Genomic DNA, 18,235 nt, shown 5'->3' on the forward strand with positions numbered 1-18,235 from the left:
GGGAAGCTTTTTTTTTTTGACAACATCTCTCAGGCTTCATTAAAATGTTCAACCGCAGCTGTTGTCGGCATCAAAAATAAAATAATATTCACGGCTGATGAGACACTGCCGCCTCACCATGGCATTTATAATCATAAACAATTCTAATTTAAATTCCTCATTATACTGTGACTTTTTGCAAAATGTGTTTTTTTCATTTACCAACATTTCATCAGTGTATAATTGATTGGATTTACATGCTTCTGATTTAAATCTGTAGTTTTTACCGCTGACTTCCTGAAGTATATATAAAACAACTTTTAAGCAGCACATCATTCAATTGGTGCCTTTGAAAAAAAAAACTTCTGTAAGGGCAAAAAAAAGGGGAAAAACCAGTGAGATAGACTTCACAGCAAAGAGAGCAAGATGGACATCAATGCCAGCGATGGCTATATTAACCCATGGCTAAATCCCATCACACAAATGTCAGTGTATCCGTGATGAAACTGTGACATTTAGATCCAAGGTCTCCATTGTGGTTTTTGCAGGGAACTGATGCTTGACCATTCTTCTTCTTTGCACCTGCACTGGAAGCACCGCAAAAGGTTAGAGATCATCATAAAAACATAATGTGTTGCTTTTTATTGCATAATACATGCAGTGGCTTATCTATGTATTAAGGTTCTGTTATACTTACTGTATGAGCAAGCATGATAATAATAATAATAATAATAATAATAATAATAATAATAATAATAATAATAATAATAGCAAGCATGCAATTTGTCACAACATGCAGTGGCTTATCTATGTATTAAGGTTCTGTTATACTTACTGTACGAGCAAGCATGATAATAATAATAATAATAATAATAATAATATTAATAATAATAATAATAATAATAATAATAATAATAATAATAATAATAATAATAATAATAATAATAATAATAATAATAATAATAATAGCAAGCATGCAATTTGTCACAACATGCAGTGGCTTATCTATGTATTAAGGTTCTGTTATACTTACTGTACGAGCAAGCATGAATGATAATAATAATCTCTCCCTTCCATATCACTGCGCTCAACTGTTGCACACATTTCCGTCACCGCTTTCAGTGTTTACTGTTGGGATCGTGAAAGTAAACAAGTGATTGTAAAGTTTTTTTTTTAGCACAAAGCCAAAGTGATACATATCTTTATGAAAAGAATACAGGAATGGCGAACAGTGGAAGATGGAGATACAATAGGCAGAGAGAGAGTTCACATCCATTCTGCAGATCTCTTGCTCCGTCCCATACTAGATATAACTGAGAGCCATGATATTTCTCCATCAAACTTGACTGTTGTTGGGGTGAATCTTGGGTTCATGTGAGTTGCAACAGGTCTTTTGCAGTATTTGTGGTGATTGGGATGCAGTTTAATGAATGATTGATCATACTGCTCACTTTTCCACTGCCCATCCTTTTATGGAAGCTGTGGGCCTTGGCAAATTCAACACCATTGTTTAATTCTTGCCCATTACCTTCTAGATTATTTTAGTTAGTTATTAGTATTATTAGGGGTGGCACGGCGATCTAGTGGTTAGCGCGCAGACCTCACACCTAGGAGACCAGGGTTCAATTCCACCCTCGGCCATCTCTGTGCGGAGTTTGCATGTTCTCCCCATGCATACGTGGGTTTTCTCCGGGTACTCCGGTTTCCTCCCACATTCCAAAAACATGCTAGGTTAATTGGCGACTCCAAATTGTCCATAGGTATGAATGTGAGTGTGAATGGTTGTTTGTCTATATGTGCCCTGTGATTGCCTGGCGACCAGATTGCCCAAAGACAGCTGGGATAGGCTCCAGCACCCCCGTGACCCTCGTGAGGAAAAGCGGTAGAAAATGAATGAATGAATGAATTAGTATTATTAGTTATTAGCATCATTGCTGGGACGTATGCATGGAGTCCACCAAAATTGTGGAAGTCATATATAATTTTAACTCCTCTTAACAAGGCACCCTGACTTTATGTTCTGAGGTTTTGCAGCATGTTTATCGTATCAAATTAAAATATAATTTATACTGTACATTATTTTGGTATATGACAAGACTTTTCAGTCCAGGTTGTACCCCACCTCTCGCCCGAAATCAGCACCAAAGACTACAAAAAATAGAATAGTCACATGTCATCATTATACTTACTCATAACTTTGTCGAAACGCATGTTACATTTTTCACTTTTGAATGCATTTTGTTTGCTTATTTGTACATATGGACTTTATAAAGGGCAATCCAAATAACTCTTGTGCTTCCAGCACAAACACACTTCACATACAGCAGCTGTAATACATCCTCTCCCATCACAGCTATTAGCGCAGCATAGCACGGCAAGCCTGATGTGACGCGAGCCGACCACTGGCGAGTCTCACGTGACGAGGACGTACATTTAAGGATAGGACAGTGTGTCACAAAGGCCTCATGTTAACAGAGCAACACCTTGAGCCACTTGACCAAGCGTCACGAGATGTTTAATTATTGCCTCCTTACATTAGTTTGACTTTCTCGCTCTCTCTTCCGTCAACCCTTAGGCGTCCATTTTTTTTTTTTTTTTTTGGTGGGGGGGGGGGGGGGGGAGTACCAGTGCTCCATCACTCGATCTCTTTTCTCTTTCCTCTGAGATGACTAGAAATGATATCATGACAATTTTTCACGCTCTTTGGCTCAGTGATGTTTTACCGACTCATTTGCCATGATACCTTGTTACGTATCCAGCTGTGAATCGGTGACGTGTCATGGGGCTTGAAACCCGCCTCCTGCTGGGTCTGGCCAATGACCTGGAAGGCAATAGGGAATGCCAGCGCCTGCAGCATGTGCTGGGCTGACAAAGCAGGAGGGCACCGTCAAAAAGCCTCTCGTACAAACTTTGGAGATCACTCTGCTTTTAACAGATGAGTAAGCAGCTCTGTTGACTTTTTTTTCCCCCCATATAAGCTGATAAGGATCTCACGTCACCAGTCAGCCAACGTCGGTCGATGTCTGGGCGAAAACACCGCGGTGAGCCCCACACCCCAAGGGGAGTAGCACGGCGTAAGACGAGCTGGGGTACCAGGATGCAGATGACATGTGGCAGGGTCACTGCGCAGGTTAAGCAACGATTCAGTTGAGTGTAAAGGAAGTGCATCTTGCTTGGCAATGACCAGCACACCAGCAAGAGCGCACACAAAAAAGATTAAACTTTGGCCTTGACATTAACATACCACAAACATGCGTCTATGAATGTAAACATGAGCTTTCCATTTTAATATTGTATCACATACACTGTATCAGTTGAGCTCCCGGTATAGCTTAATTTAACTACACTGCATACATCGTTGAAGTAACCCAATTGGGATATGTGTCATGGCAGATCACAATCAGGCTGAAATATTAGTCACTGAATCCTGTATGAAGCAACTTTTCCAGAATCTCTTCCTTAACCAAGCCACTCATTGTATGAAGTCAAAAGGCACCAAAAACCCACAAAGACCTACAATACCGGGACTATTCAGGCTTCTTTACAAGAACTTCCTGTATACAAAGGGCGTTATCGTTATCGTTATCGTTATCGTCAACATCTGCTCTTGCTCTTCCGCAGCCAGAGTGGACTCTCGCCGCAGTGCCTACCGGAGTTAGTGTGACTGGCACTTTGCTGCAAGCCTGACTAGATCAGGCTGCAATGGATTCAGTATTACCCCGGGGTAATGCTAGAAAATCAACATGCCCCATGTGCGCCCTCCAAGTGCTTCTTGCATGTAAACCAATCGTACGACGGCTTAAAGAAACAGGGTTGCAGATGCTAAATGCAAGAGAGAAGGCTGAAAAGGCAGTTACGTTTTTTTTAGGGGCACAAACTAATTCCTACTATTACACCATTCCTTCCAGCAAACTCCCCGAACTTTCCTAATGCAAATTGTGGAAAAATCCAAAGGGTTTTGCCCAGTACCAGAAAAATCCTTGCTCTTAGTAACTCTTACTTTCTGTGCCGATCTTCACCGTCATTGGTGATGTCATTTTTCAGAAAAAAAATGATTGGACAATAAGTGGTGCTTTTATCGGCTCTGGTCCTTTTTCACGAAACATAGCTTGTTCCCTGTCGTGGTGCTACTTTGAATTATTTTTGCTCCCAGGTCCACCGGGTTCTCAATAAATTGTGACACGATTTCCAAGTGAGTTACACAGTGAAACTGTGCAGCCAACTTTATGCTGAAAGTCTGGACATAGTCTATTTGGGACCAGGTTACAAGTTTATGCCAAGTTACCATGGTTATATAGCCGCTTTAAAAGAGAGCGAACTTGGCACTACAGAAAGCCTCGCTTTAGATTCAACAGACCTTGCTAACCCAATAAACTCGCTTCAGAGTACACCTCTGGTCTACAGGCCTCTTGTAGTCTACAATACCTCCAAATGAATCCTGGCATCCTGTTTTTTGGAGTTTGGTTTTGATCATCAACAGTCTGTTCTAGTTGTACTTTTGAACGAATCCTGGTCCACCAGCTTCTTGTAGTCTTATTCTGAACAAATCCGTGTCTACCACCTTCCTGGTATTGTAGCTATTTTTTTTTTTTGGTTTTCTTTTTCTGTTTGCATGCTGGAAAAGCTTGACTAATATGGACAAGAGGAAATTTGATAAGTATGATTTGAGTTCTGTTTGAGTTAGGTGAACCAAAAAATTACATTCTGAACAGTCTGTCAACAAGCAATACATATTCAAAGTCCCTATTTTATTAATTTGTTTTGTCTTTCGGCTTTTTTCGCTACAGTGACTCAATCGCATGATTGATTGTGGCTGACTTTATGCAGGATGCCCTTCCTCTTATTTTTATCCAGGTTTGGGACCGTCTCCAGTGACTTGCTCTTCCCACATTCCCACACGAAAGGCAGCAGCGTGTACCATTCCACCACCATGGAATTCAAAGTCATACTCTAATTATTAATTTCTGCATTCTTCAAGAGAATTTTGACGAGGGCTTTCCAGATGAGAGACTTCACACGATCTCAAGGCCCTTGATGACTTCTACATTACTGGAATGACGCGGCCAGGACTGATGGAGCTAAGAGTGTCAGGGTGCATTAGCCCCCGCGACCAGAAAACTGGTGGACAGAACCAGTCTGCACCCCCTGACCCGGCCCGACGCAAGGCTACTGACCCAGCAATTATGAACAAAACAGATAGAGATGAGAAGCGGGATGACAGATTTAGGTAAAAAACAAGACGTGAATATATCCTTTGCGGAACGAAGAGGTCGAAATAAACACTCATGCTCAGTAGCGCCAAACACACCGGAACTATGAATTAAAGCTTATTTTTCCTGTTGGGTTCACTCTGATTCACCCTCTCACTTCATTTAACTGAATTAATGAGCAGGTCCAACCAGACTTGAACATATTAACATGTTAGGTTACTGCTATTTTGATGATGGACAGAGTCTTGTAGCATAAGGAGTACCGTATATTCAAAATATCATTAAGAAAAGTATGAGTTTAAATGCAAAATGTCTACTTCAGCAATTGTGTACCCATAGTTCACCTGGGGACAAACGTGCTCCCAGCACAGTGTAATTGTAGGACCCCTCCTGTGTGCACTTCTTTGACGGGGGTTCATAAAAGCTGCAGGCGACATCATAACGGATGCAACATACTGGCGGCAAATGTGCATAATGGTAATTGTTATTTAATAAATAACTGCAAATGTGCCATCTTAGCTACATACAGTATGTCTTACCCACACTATCGTTGCGCGTTTAGAAAATGAGGCGAGATCATTGCTAATGTATTATGACAGCAAAGTTATTAGTCTTTCCCCCTCCAAGGTTTCCACCGACACCACATAAACATGATGAAATCCCAGTTTGCTTAACACATTGGCGCTGCTGTGAAAAGTGGTCACAAGTGACTAGTTAGCGGTTAGCATTGTGGTGTGCTCGGGAGATGAGCGCTAAGTGCTGTGGAAGTGACCCGTGAATGTTTAATAGAAGCTAAGTGGTAACAAGAAATGTGACATGGGTAAATACAATTAGCATGGGACTTGAATGTTCGGGACAACTGATTAGTGTAGTAAACTGTTTTATTGCTTCTACTGCATGGCAGTGTACTGTATTTATTATGTCTTTATAGTCCTGTTAATGTACTTGGTACTACATTTTATCATAACAAGTACTATTTAGTAGATGTCCATCACTATTGCATAAATCAGCCAGCATATAAAATGGCCCTAAATATAAGACGACTCCTCTTCAAGACCTGTTTTTGGGAAAAAAAATCTTCTTTTCAGATTATAATTTGTAGATTGGTCTGATTAAAACAAATTCAGCACTTGCTTGATGATAATCCATCAATTTTTTATGCCGCTTATCCTCACTAGGGTCGCGGGTATGGGCAAGAGGCGGGGTGCACCCTGCACTGGTTGCCAGCCAATGTCAATCATTTACACTCACATTCATAACCATGGTAACCAAACAGAGCCAGAGCTAACCCTTTTTGGAATGTGGGAGGAAAACAGAGTATCTGGCAAAAACATGCAAAAACACACAGAGATGCCCAAGCGGAGAATTGAACTCAGGTCTAACCCAATCTCGTAACTGTGTGTCCTCTGTGCTAACCACCACCCTGTCACCATGCGGCCCTGCTTGATGATCATGAATCACCATTTTCCTGAAATTTCTATTAGAACTCCTCCTTTGTTTGCTAACTCGCCCAACGAGTTATCATCTGGAAAAAAATAATTCATGCCACCTGTTGGCGTGCATGTACATATAAATCGCTACACCCTAAATATATGATTGTTCATCTTTTACAGACTTTTCTACAGTGTATTCAAATAAATACTGCATTAAATATGTATCACATTCCATTTGATTTTATCCTATATTTTTAGTTTACTTAGGTTGCAAGATTTCGCAAAAACTGCACAATTCCACAAAATCCTGCAGAGGAGTGACCCAAGTACCATGGATGAACTTTTTTTCCACAGTTTTCATCATCAGAGTGACTGTATAGGGCTCTATAAGCAAACTACACATTTTATGACTCTAAACCAGGAGTCTGAAACTCAACTTACTGTCGCTTGAGGCTGCTGGAGGTGGAGTCTGTATTCCAAAAACATGGGTTGCTGGGAATGTTTCTGGATTTCTAGCAAGTCTTGCAGCACTTGTTTTGTAAACAGTTGCTGAATTTACATGTTTTGAGTTCACGTGGATGAACTTTTTTTCCACAGTTTTCATCTTATCGAAGAGTTTTCCTGCCCCAGAAAGCAAATGATCGACATGGAAGGCACTCTTTCATTCATTCATTCATTTTCTACCGCTTTTTTCCTCACAAGGGTAGCGGGGGTGCTGGAGCCTATCCCAGCTGTCTTTGGGCGAGAGGCGGGGTACACCCTGGACTGGTCGCCAGCCAATCACAGGGCACATATAGACAAACAACCATTCACACTCACATTCATACCTATGGACAATTTGGAGTCGCCAATTAACCTAGCATGTTTGTGGAATGTGGGAGGAAACCGGAGTACCCGGAGAAAACCCACGCATGCACGGGGAGAACATGCAAACTCCACACAGAGATGGAATTGAACCCTGGTCTCCTAGCTGTGAGGTCTGCGTGCTGACCACTAGACCGCCGTGCCGCCGGCACCCTTTCTATGTTTCTTTTTTCCGTTTTCATGCATAGACAATAATTTCTAAAACATTTTCCTCCGAATATTTGCGAAAACTCCTCAACTGTCACCACTGACAACTACACACTACTGACAAAGTGTTGGCACCTTTTTGGATATAAATATTCAGCCAGCCCGGGCATAAAAAAGCTGTCAACAGGACATTTGTTTCCCATTTTTCACCACCTGGGGCACTTACAATGTGGTAGGTGGGATGGTTATCGAAGACATGGTGATAAAAACATTTTGCCCTTTGGTAAGGTTTGGTACTCTAACAGATGGGGCGATCAACGTTCCACTGTGGTTTAGACGTTCATACACGACATACTGTAGCAGCTGCCATCCCTACTTAAGTCCATTCATTACTTAACATTTGGCTGAGTGAAAAACACCAGTGAATGTCAAGTGAACTGTAAGATGAGCGATGTCAGAGGTGCGTTATGTGACCCACGCATGGAAATAAGCTGTTACGGCAACCCCCCCTCCCCAACTCAACATCCAGCCTACCGTAAATAGATCAAAGCACATCTGTTTGGCTGTCCGACAGCCACACATCTCTTAATTGCAAACCAGACCTTAATGGCTCAGAGCGAGCTGTTGGACGCTGAGCGGTTTGGACACGGGTGATGCTGAAGCATATGAACAGAGTGTTAGCGTCAGTAATCGTCGGACGTGGGGAATTCTCTGGAGCCACGGCGGCGGGCGTCTGGTCTCCAGCGGACTGAAATAGATATCACAACTTCAGCCCCAAAGGATGAAAGTCCTGAAGGGTCGCTGCTGACAACACAGCTGGGATTGGTGTCAAAGGAAGACCCATTTAGTACGACCGCCACGTTTTTTGCTAAAGACTCCAGGGAGTGAGTTTAGCAGCATTTAATCACAAATGCTCTGTTCAAGGCACAATTAAAAGAAGGAGAACTCAAAAGCCATCAAAGGTGTCAAATTGGGTCCAGCAGAGTCCAAGTTGGTCTCGGCTGGATGGATAAGTACCGCGAGTGACAAGGAGAAGCCTCAAGTTGGCCAGTTGTCACAGTGTGACACTGATTCAGCCTAATGAGCGTTGAGCTGTCACCACACATCTGCCCCTCACTCACTTGTAGAATCTGGCAGAGTTGGACAAAAACCGACTGCAGTGGCTGCTAGATGCTGGAACTTGAGACACCCGATACAGTATACACCGTTTGCCAAACAAACCAACTTTAAGGAGCAATGCAAGACAATCGATCAGAGTGACTGTATAGGTCTGTATAAGCAAACGACACATTTTATGACTCTAAACTCAACTTACTGTAGCTTGAGGCTGCTGGAGGTGGAGTCTGTATTCCAAAAACATAGGTTGCTGGGAATGTTTCTGGATTTCTAGCAAGCCTTGCAGCACTTGTTTTGTAAACAGTTGCTGAATTTACATGTTTTGAGTTAACGTTTTAACAGGGTTTGTATAGTTGCTGTTCCGTGTTGGCGATTTCTTGCCCAATTATAGAGGCTCTGCCTTTAAGTAGGAAAGTGCCTTTGGCCAACTCTTATGGGACTAAATATAATAAATAATAAATTTTAATAAATTTTATTTGTATAGCGCTTTTCAAAATACTCAAAGACACTTTACTGAAGAGTGAAGTTGAATAAAGCAAGCAAACAGAATAGAAGACATAAAATACTATGTATTATTACGGGCCATAGTAACACTAAACTTGATGTCACAAGAGAGCACAAAATATGGCACACAATTACATAATTTATGTCAGAAATGTAAGTATGTATGATTGCGAATATTTAAATCTGTGTAGGAAGACGAACGAAAAATTACCATGTCGGTAGAGGTGTTTTTACTGAATTTACTAAAAAGACTTTGTGACAAATACTAAGAATTTCCTTGCCGTTTGATCACAATCTCGTAAGTTGAAACTCCGCTAACAGAAACAGTCCCACCAATGCTACAATTATTACAATATTATTATGCTATATCACTAAGTCTACTAAAAATAGGGCATATCCCGGGCAGTGTATTCATCTTTAAAAAAAAAACCCAAAAAGATGATTTTAAAGCTGTGATTTAAAGATCAAATTTCTACATGTTGCTAAAGTTGCATGCTCCCATGCATGGCAGGTAAATTAACCATCCTTCCATTTACTTATAATAAGTGCCGGGTTCTTTTGGACCTTGCAATTCATGTCGATAAAAGATTGCTGAGGACTTGGAGATCAGCCTGGTGCTGATGGGACGCGACAACAAGACAATGAAGTGAGACTGTACGTCTTTTAAGGTGATAACGACGATTCGCTGGGCAGCGTCTCTGACATGAGACAGGAAGGGATCAAATTTGAAAATTCCTTGTGGGCATCCTCCTGGAAAATAGCACAAAGGTTTACCAAACATCATTGCGGCGGTGGCACCAATTATTCTTCATCAAATCAAATGGCCTCAGCCCACTTTGAGAAACGCACTGATCACTCCAATGACAGCAACTGTCAGTCTGCTTCCCACCAAAGAGGAGAGGCTGTTGGAATAATTAGTCCATACCCTGTGAATGTAATAATAATATAACAGCCCTGATGACATCCAAAATATGGCCGTTGCCTTTAGATGACCCGAAAAAGTTGCTGCTGCTCAGCATTTGTTGGTCAGCTGTCAACAGTTTGGCCCTAAATGTATTCTAGAGCTTTTATCTAAAATACGCACCCTGCATGAAGAGAACAGAAATTGAAATTAAAAAGTCTAAAATGTACATACAGTATATAGCATTCATATACATACGTACATATACTGTATATATTTATATTTATAACAGGTAAGCTGACCAGACGCAATGACATGACGTTAGTGCAAAAAGAGGGACCTTGTGGTTCATCATTAGGCAAGCAGTGTGAATTATGTACACATGGCATGGAGAAACGCCTTCTCTGACAGCTAGCTGGGAAGACCCAGTGGGAGGGGTATCATTTACATATTATCCAATACAGGTGCCAGATTGGTACATTTGAAACGGTTCCGGTTCTTAAACAGTGCCAGAAACATTACTTTTATAATGGAAAACATACAAAGTCTCTCCAAAAACAATGCATATTTGTTTTTTTATGGACAATATAACTAAAAGTTTAGCAGCAACGATACAGAACACAGAGGATGTGCAAAATATTTGCCAGATTTTATATTAATTTGAGTGCACACATTCCACACAGAAATTGGTTATTGATGCACAAAAGCAGCACCGGTGCCATTGTAATACCAAGTTTAGGCATGCATTGGTACGCATCCCTAAAGAGCAGAACAGGGGCGCCACCTACTACCACTGCAAACTGATGGGGGGGTGGCCCCACAGCATGACCAGACTAAATGCTAAACTGATTCCATCTGTTTTATCGACCATCATTATCAATCAGTAGTGGTGAGATCCTGTACATTTCACTATTTAAAATTTGACTACACATGTCTGAAAAGGAGCAGGAAGAAGCAAAGCTTATTAAATCCTACCCCTTCTCCACGCCATAGCAGTTACCAATTCAATAAGTGATTTTTTTTCCACACATATAATCACAGAATCTTACATAAGACAAAACAACAAAAGAAGAGTGGGAACATCGGACACCCCAGCAAAACCCCAGGACATTGCTGAAGCACACCACCAACCCCGCCAGTCAACCCACCTGGCCCCGACCCCCCTAGCCCCTGAGTGCACCCACCGAGTGCCCAGCACCCCAGCAGTCCCCACTGCCCTCCAATAAGAGGACCAGGACTCCCTTGAAAAAAAAAAGGTTCTTAATCTCAATGTGATTTTCCTGGTTAAATAAAATAAATCAATTTTCATTCAGCCCTTTAGTACTGATTGTTGTACTATTGTCATCAAGTTATATATATATATCAAGTATATCAAGTTATATACTATATGAACTATTGTTATACATTTACAGTATTCTCGCTGGGTAAAAATACACGCAGTTGTTCCGTGTAAAAGGCAAAACATGCACTGTTAAAAGTAAAAATGTAAATGTTAAAATATTGCATCCACAGTTAAACCCATTGGGATTTGACTGGTTTGATGTACCGGTTCCGGTTGTTGCTGACTTAATCCCTTCAAACACAATGAGGTGCTGCACTGCAGGTGACCTCTAACCTCTCATGTAGCCATGCACCGGCAAATGGGTTGAAATAAGTATCACATGATCTCACAGTCACACTTACAAAACAGGTATAAATACTCTCCGGACGTTGAATTAGGTACACCCGCACAGTACAAACAGTGAAACGTTACACTTTAAGCTGTAAAAAATGGAGCCTAGATTGGGGAAAAACAACAACACAACAATGGTCAGCCACTCTGCTGACAAGCAAAGTGTGAACGTATAGAGTCTACCTGTGAGCGTAATAGTGCAGATGTGGGAGTGGAGGGGGATTAGGGGGATGTGAGTGGGTGTGGAGGAGGGTGCTTCTGCTGTGGTGATGATGAGACCAGACACGAGCCACATGAGGCCCCCCCCAACAATGTGCCCTGCAGTATGTATGCCCAGCAGTCTGTTTTTGCACACACACACACACACACACACACACACACACACACACACACACAGTGTAATTACCACACAAAAAAACATCAAAAATTATATTCTAACTTGTAATGGTGCAAACGTTATAAAAAGAGCTTAAAGTAACAATTAAGTCATAATTACACCATGTTGTCAATCTCTGATTTTTGGGGTTTGCACCCCCTCTAGTGGTGGGATATTTCATTGCAAACTTTTCCTCGTAATAGCGCCATATATTACCATCCCTAACCTACAATTTCAAGGCCTAACAACTCTAATTTAGCAAAGCATCAGATCAACCTCTAATATCAATTATAGTGGCTTTATTTACTCAACTGCAAAGGCTATCAAGCGTAATTAGACATTTAAGTATATAATTATATTGACAATTATTGTGAGTTAAAAACAAAATTATAATTCATATTTCGAGTATTATGCACTGTAGTGGATTTTATATGTAGTATTCAATACTGAAATACATACATGTTCACTTATACTTCTGATATATTCTGATATTTCGTCTCATTCTACTCAATCCAACAAATAATCCAACAAAAATCTGCTTTACAGATACCATGTCTGCTCTGCAGGTGCTGTTGGTGTTATCAGTATAGTACTATGGCATTACCGTTATTTCAATTGGCCCTTTTTAGGGGACGTGAGGTTTATTTTTTGAAATGGACAACACAAGGTGCAAAAAAGAGAGGAAACCACTAAGTGAAAAAACGTGGTACATGGAAATATAATATGAAGTTAAACAAGCCACAGACCTCCAATGAGTTTCCTGTTGAGCATTTTTTTGTCATCCAGTACCAAACTGCATTATTGTGTCAAAGTTCCTCTGTATAAAATGACATTGCTCGTTGCTTCACACGTGATATGCTCTGGCAGTAAAAAAAAAAAAAAAACCCAAAACATCATTTGTAGACCCACGCTGGTGTCTCCACAATGTTGTGGCCTCCACAAGTCAACCCCAGTTTGGTTCAGCCACACATCACACTGGTCATCCTCCACCATGAGGGTGCCGTTAAAGCGATATGCCCTCTGGGGGTGTTCTCTTTCTAGGAACAGTTGCACCATTGACCATTGTATCATTCTCTTCAAACCACTTGGTTTCACCCCTCCTGACCTCAGCCACCCTCCATGATGGAAGCCCCCCCCTGACTTGGCGAGCAGAAAAAGGTCACATTTGTGAGATGTGACTTATACTTGTCCCATGCTGGGTCGTCACTTTCAATTTCCTGAGACCTTTCACGTCACGCACTCATCAGTCCAGAAAGAGATGCGTATACTCCACTGGCTGATCCTTGCGACCATATATCACTGTACTCTTAGCTCTATATATACATAACGTTATATTATAACTCTGTTTTATGAAATGAATGGATTCTGTGGTGCGTATGTGAAGCACAGCATGCTCCTAACCTGCAGGTGACCGTGTCCATGACACCATGCTCTACATCGTGACCTAAGCGAGCGGTGCTGTAACCACACTTGACTGCTGACAATGTGTGTGACCTTTCGTCGATCCGGAGGCCATCTATTTGAATTACAACTTTGCAGGTGATACTACATCACGCTTACTATTTCTGCTCTCTGTTTACTCAGTCAAGCCCGTAGTAGTCACGTTACCCAGCCCAAGGGAGGGCTTGCTTGTTTCTTAATAGGGTTACTACTACAGGAACTACTCCACGAAACTGTTCAGCAATGATGATCGAACAACAAAGCACAAAACAAAGTGACATCACCAGTGGCATTCAATCATTTTTGTATGTTGTGTCTTGTATGTTCATGTTAATTGACTTAGTTATTTTGTTTTCATTCATTCATTTTCTACTGCTTTTTCCTCATGAGGGTCGCGGGGGTGCTGGAGCCTATCTTTGGGCGATCTGGTCCCTGATCTGGCCAGCCAATCACATGGCACATATAGACAAACAACCATTCACACCTATGGACAATTTGGAGTCACCAATTAACCTAGCATGTTTTTGGAATGTGGGAGGAAACCGGAGTACCTGGAGAAAACTCCACACAGAGATGGCCGAGGGTGGAATTGAACCCTGGTCTCCTCGCTGTGAGGTCTGCACGCTAACCACTAGACCGCCGTGCCGCCCAAGTTATTTTGTTTTTAACAATATAAATGTTTAAGTTGTGTGGCTGCCTCCCTTGCACCTTGTAAATACCACAAACCACCGGATGGTGGTGGTGTGTACTGGTATGATATTCCTGGTATGAGAAGATCTATGTTCCATCTGTTATTTTCCAAATGCCAGAGTGGGTAACCTCAAAATATCATTTTACAAACACACACCACATCTAATAAAAAAAAGCTTCATATTGCATTTGTGGTTAGGTGTACAATAGCTTGCAGCTTGTCATGCAGTATAAAACTAGCAATACGATGTTGTGTGCAAAGCTTCTAAAGGGTAGAGGTAGGATGTGTGAGTGTCACAAATGTACTTCCAAGTATTACCACTCCATATGCAGTTAGGGGAAGCGCATAAAGCAGCACAAACACTAGTTCACCTTTTACTGTCGGTGTAGTGCTTCATGTATACAGTGATCCTACATGTGTCATGGCTACTAACAACACCACCCTCAACTCTCCCAATCGGAGCAACTGTGACGTGTTTGTTTACCAACAAGCCGCAGTAGTCCTCTTCCCCAGCTTCTACTCTCTGGTGTTTATCATCAGCGTTTGTGGCAACTCTCTGATCCTCTTGGTGATCTGCCAGAAACGACAAAAGTTCAATTCCACCGCTGTCTACCTGCTCAACCTGGCCTTGTCGGACAGCCTCTTTACGCTGACACTGCCGGGTAGGATTGTTTACTACATCCTGCCCTTCGACTGGCCCTTTGGAGATCTTCTCTGCAGGATGAGCACACTTATATTCTTCGCAAACACTTATGCAGGTAAAAGACACACCTCAGTTTAGAAGTTTGTTTGTCTATTCAAGATTGTCTTTTGCTCACTTTGAGTAGTACTTTGTTGACTCATTTGTTAGAAGTAAATTGTTAGTTTGAGTTGGTTTGTTTAAGTCGATCAGTTGGCTAGATCGTTTGCTTGGATCCAATGGTTTATTTGAGTTAGTTGGTATATTTGAGTTAGTAACCTGGATGGCTCTCTGTTTGTTCTTCATTTATTTTTTTAGGTTTGCGTTATGATTGGCTAAGTTGTTTTTTAGTTCACTGATCTGAATTAGTTGACTTGGTGATTTGTTTCTAGAATTGTGGCTACATTCTTTGAGTTATTTGGTCTGAGGTTTTTTTTGGCTAGGTTGTTTGAGTTTGTACTTTAGGTTTTTTTTTTTTTTGTCCGTCAGTTGTAATGTCAGTTATTTGGTTGGTCAGTTTGTCTGTGTTTGTGGTTTGTTCAAGTTAGTTGGCGAGTTTATTCAGGTAATGGCTTGGTTTCTTCATTTTATCAATATTTTATATGTTTTGGACAATTACGAGATGTCTCAGGGAGCCAAATCACACCCATTTGGGATGATTTGGATTGAAGCAATCATGCCAAAGTTCGTTATTGAGTTGTGACCATTAAGACTTTTTATCATGTACTGTAGGTATTGGCTTCATGACCTGCATCAGTCTGGACCGCTACTTGGCTGTGGTGCACCCTCAGCGGCTGCGCTGTCTGCGGCAGGTCAGGGTGGTGCGCTGGATCTGCTGTTCGGTTTGGGCTCTAGTGTCTGCGCAGGTAGCTCCTCTGCTCTTCCGCAACATGCTGCAGCAGCATCAAAGCAGGCGGACCTGTATGGAGTACTTCAATGTGGACGGTTACCGCTGGACACCACACTTCTTACTTCTGGCCTGTGTTGTCTCCTTCTGCCTCCCCCTGATTGCCATCCTGGGCTCCTACACTAGGATCCATTTGAAGCTGCGGGCGGCTGGGCGCAACTTCGTGGGCCCATCGAGGAAGAACAGAGCCAACACTATCATCCTTCTCATTCTCCTGACCTTTATCGTGTGCTTCAGCCCTTACCACCTCAATGTGATGCAGTTCATGTGCAGGAAGATACACCATGAGGTGACCTGTGAGGAACTGAGGGCCTTCAAGGTCTCCTCACAGGTACAGTTGGAAAACACTTCCAGTATCTTCATAATGTGTAGTAACTGTATTATGTAAATAGAGTTTTAGCTAGTTAAGAAGTGCAGCTATGTAAATCAATCACTTTATTTTCCATGTACATGTCGCACTTGTTGCGATCCATTGCTTCCACACTAAGCAGTGATGCAAGGTGGAGCTGGTATTTGTCACATTTGCAATCAATTGTAGTCATATGATTTTGAAGGGCCACTGCCCTGCTTGCCAAAATCACCTCTGACAATAATAATAATACAATGTTTCCATTGCAGATTACGGTCTCCCTAATGAATTTCAACTGCTGCCTGGATCCAATCATCTACTTCTTTGCCATTAAGACCTACAAGAAGCGAGTGATGGGTCTGTTTAGGGAGCGCTTGTGCACTTCCACGACTGCCACATCCACGACAATTGAGAACAGCAGCAGCAACAGCTAAGACAACACAACTTAGGGCATTTCATTTCACTTTTTGTTGTTTTTTTCCCATTTCTTCAAGATTAGAGCCTTGCTTCCACATTAAAGTAGATTTGTGTTTGTGTATGCATAATGATTTGTTTTTATGCTTGGGTTTTAGCTGTAATATTTGGAACAATTCTATGTACTATGATGCCTTGCGTGGGAGGTTTGAGGTGAATGTCATCACCACTTCCTCATGCACTGTTCCTGCACCCCTTGCACTGGCTTTGTACCTCCTAGCTGATTGTGTGTGTGTGTTGCATGTTTGAAATATGAGTTCAAGTGTAGAATGTCCTCAAATTTCAATTGGACTCAATTGGTGTACCTATTAAGGTGGACACATACCTGTGCCACACTGGATCAGATGTGTTGACATAGAAAAGCACAAAAGATATGTTTTGTTTATATGTTGTTTATAAACACCCCTAATCAAAATTTGAAAAATTGCAAGAATTTTACATTTTGCACTGTTGAATCTTTTCCAAGTTTTTAAGTAGAGCTTCAAAATGCAATGAGAAAAAATGAGAGTGAGACGAAAAATATTTTGAGCTGGCAATTTATTGCAAACAAGCAAAGTATTCATCAGTTGATCAAAAATACCACAACAAATCTTGCCAAAAATGTGGATTCTTTGTAATTTTCTATCAGGCTAGTCACACTGTCATGATCACTTGATGGCAAAGGCAAGTCATTTTTTTTCTTCCTCAAATATCACTCTCATTTCTTCTTTTTGCATTTTAAGGCTCTACTTAAAACCTTAGAACTTAGAAGATCCAACAGTGCAAAATGTAAATTTTTGCAATTTTGATTAGGGGTATATATGCATACATAGATGTATACACTGCTTGTCCCCCACTCAAGAAGATGGGGGTTAATGTCCTGGGGGAAAATGGGAGGGTTGACAAGTATGTATACTATAGATATAATAGATTTTATATTTACAGTAAAATATATTGTATGTGCATTAAAGGTGATGAACAACATAATATAAACTATAAATTAAAATATTTATATAATTTGTTATGTCAGAAAATCAAAGAAATATGAAAATATCTCCTCATATTTGCATTTGTGTGTGCATCTCCTGCACACACGCAGTAAGTAGTATCGTAGTAACTTAAGGATGTGTCTCAAAGTGTATCTTAATGCAATGACAAAAAAAAAACTACACTGACTGCACTTTTGTATTTGCTGCCCTCCTGTGCCTCCTTGTGGTAAATGCAATCTGCTTTCTGCTACCAGTGTGTGAACGGTTACATCACCAACGCTGCAACACCCCTACCAAGCCACAAGGTGACACTGTTCCTCCAACAATGCCTCAAATTATCAGAGAGGAAAGTGGAAGTAGACAATCCAGTCATCCAGTGTTATAAAATAACAAATCAAATCTACATGGAATAATGGCCTTAATAATAAATTGGGGGGGGGGGGTATACCTGGCAGTTGTTAATGGTGTTGTAATGGTGCTACTGACTTTCATGTGGTTTCTAATAATATTGTGGTTACCTTATTT

General features: G+C 41.2%; 1 protein-coding gene and 1 long non-coding RNA gene across 2 annotated transcripts in view; one reads left to right on the forward strand and one right to left on the reverse strand.

The window, feature by feature from the left end:
- Positions 1–261: 261 nt before the first annotated feature.
- The window catches only part of LOC144901536 (uncharacterized), a 30,543-nt gene continuing 12,569 nt past the window's right edge, over positions 262–18,235 (reverse strand). Inside the window, exon 3 of the long non-coding RNA XR_013629586.1 lies at positions 262–566. This is a non-coding gene — a long non-coding RNA (uncharacterized LOC144901536). The remainder of the gene's footprint in view (positions 567–18,235) is intronic.
- LOC131136181 (G-protein coupled receptor 183) lies at positions 14,755–16,702 on the forward strand. The gene is made up of 3 exons (XM_058082770.2): positions 14,755–15,091; positions 15,745–16,250; positions 16,538–16,702. The coding sequence occupies exons 1-3, from the start codon at positions 14,755–14,757 to the stop codon at positions 16,700–16,702; spliced, it is 1,008 nt and encodes a 335-aa protein (XP_057938753.2).

Source organism: Doryrhamphus excisus, linkage group LG12 (assembly GCF_037039965.1).
Source record: "Doryrhamphus excisus strain RoL-2023G ecotype Guam linkage group LG12, RoL_Dexc_Guam_v1.1, whole genome shotgun sequence".
NCBI classification, from domain to species: domain Eukaryota; kingdom Metazoa; phylum Chordata; class Actinopteri; order Syngnathiformes; family Syngnathidae; genus Doryrhamphus; species Doryrhamphus excisus.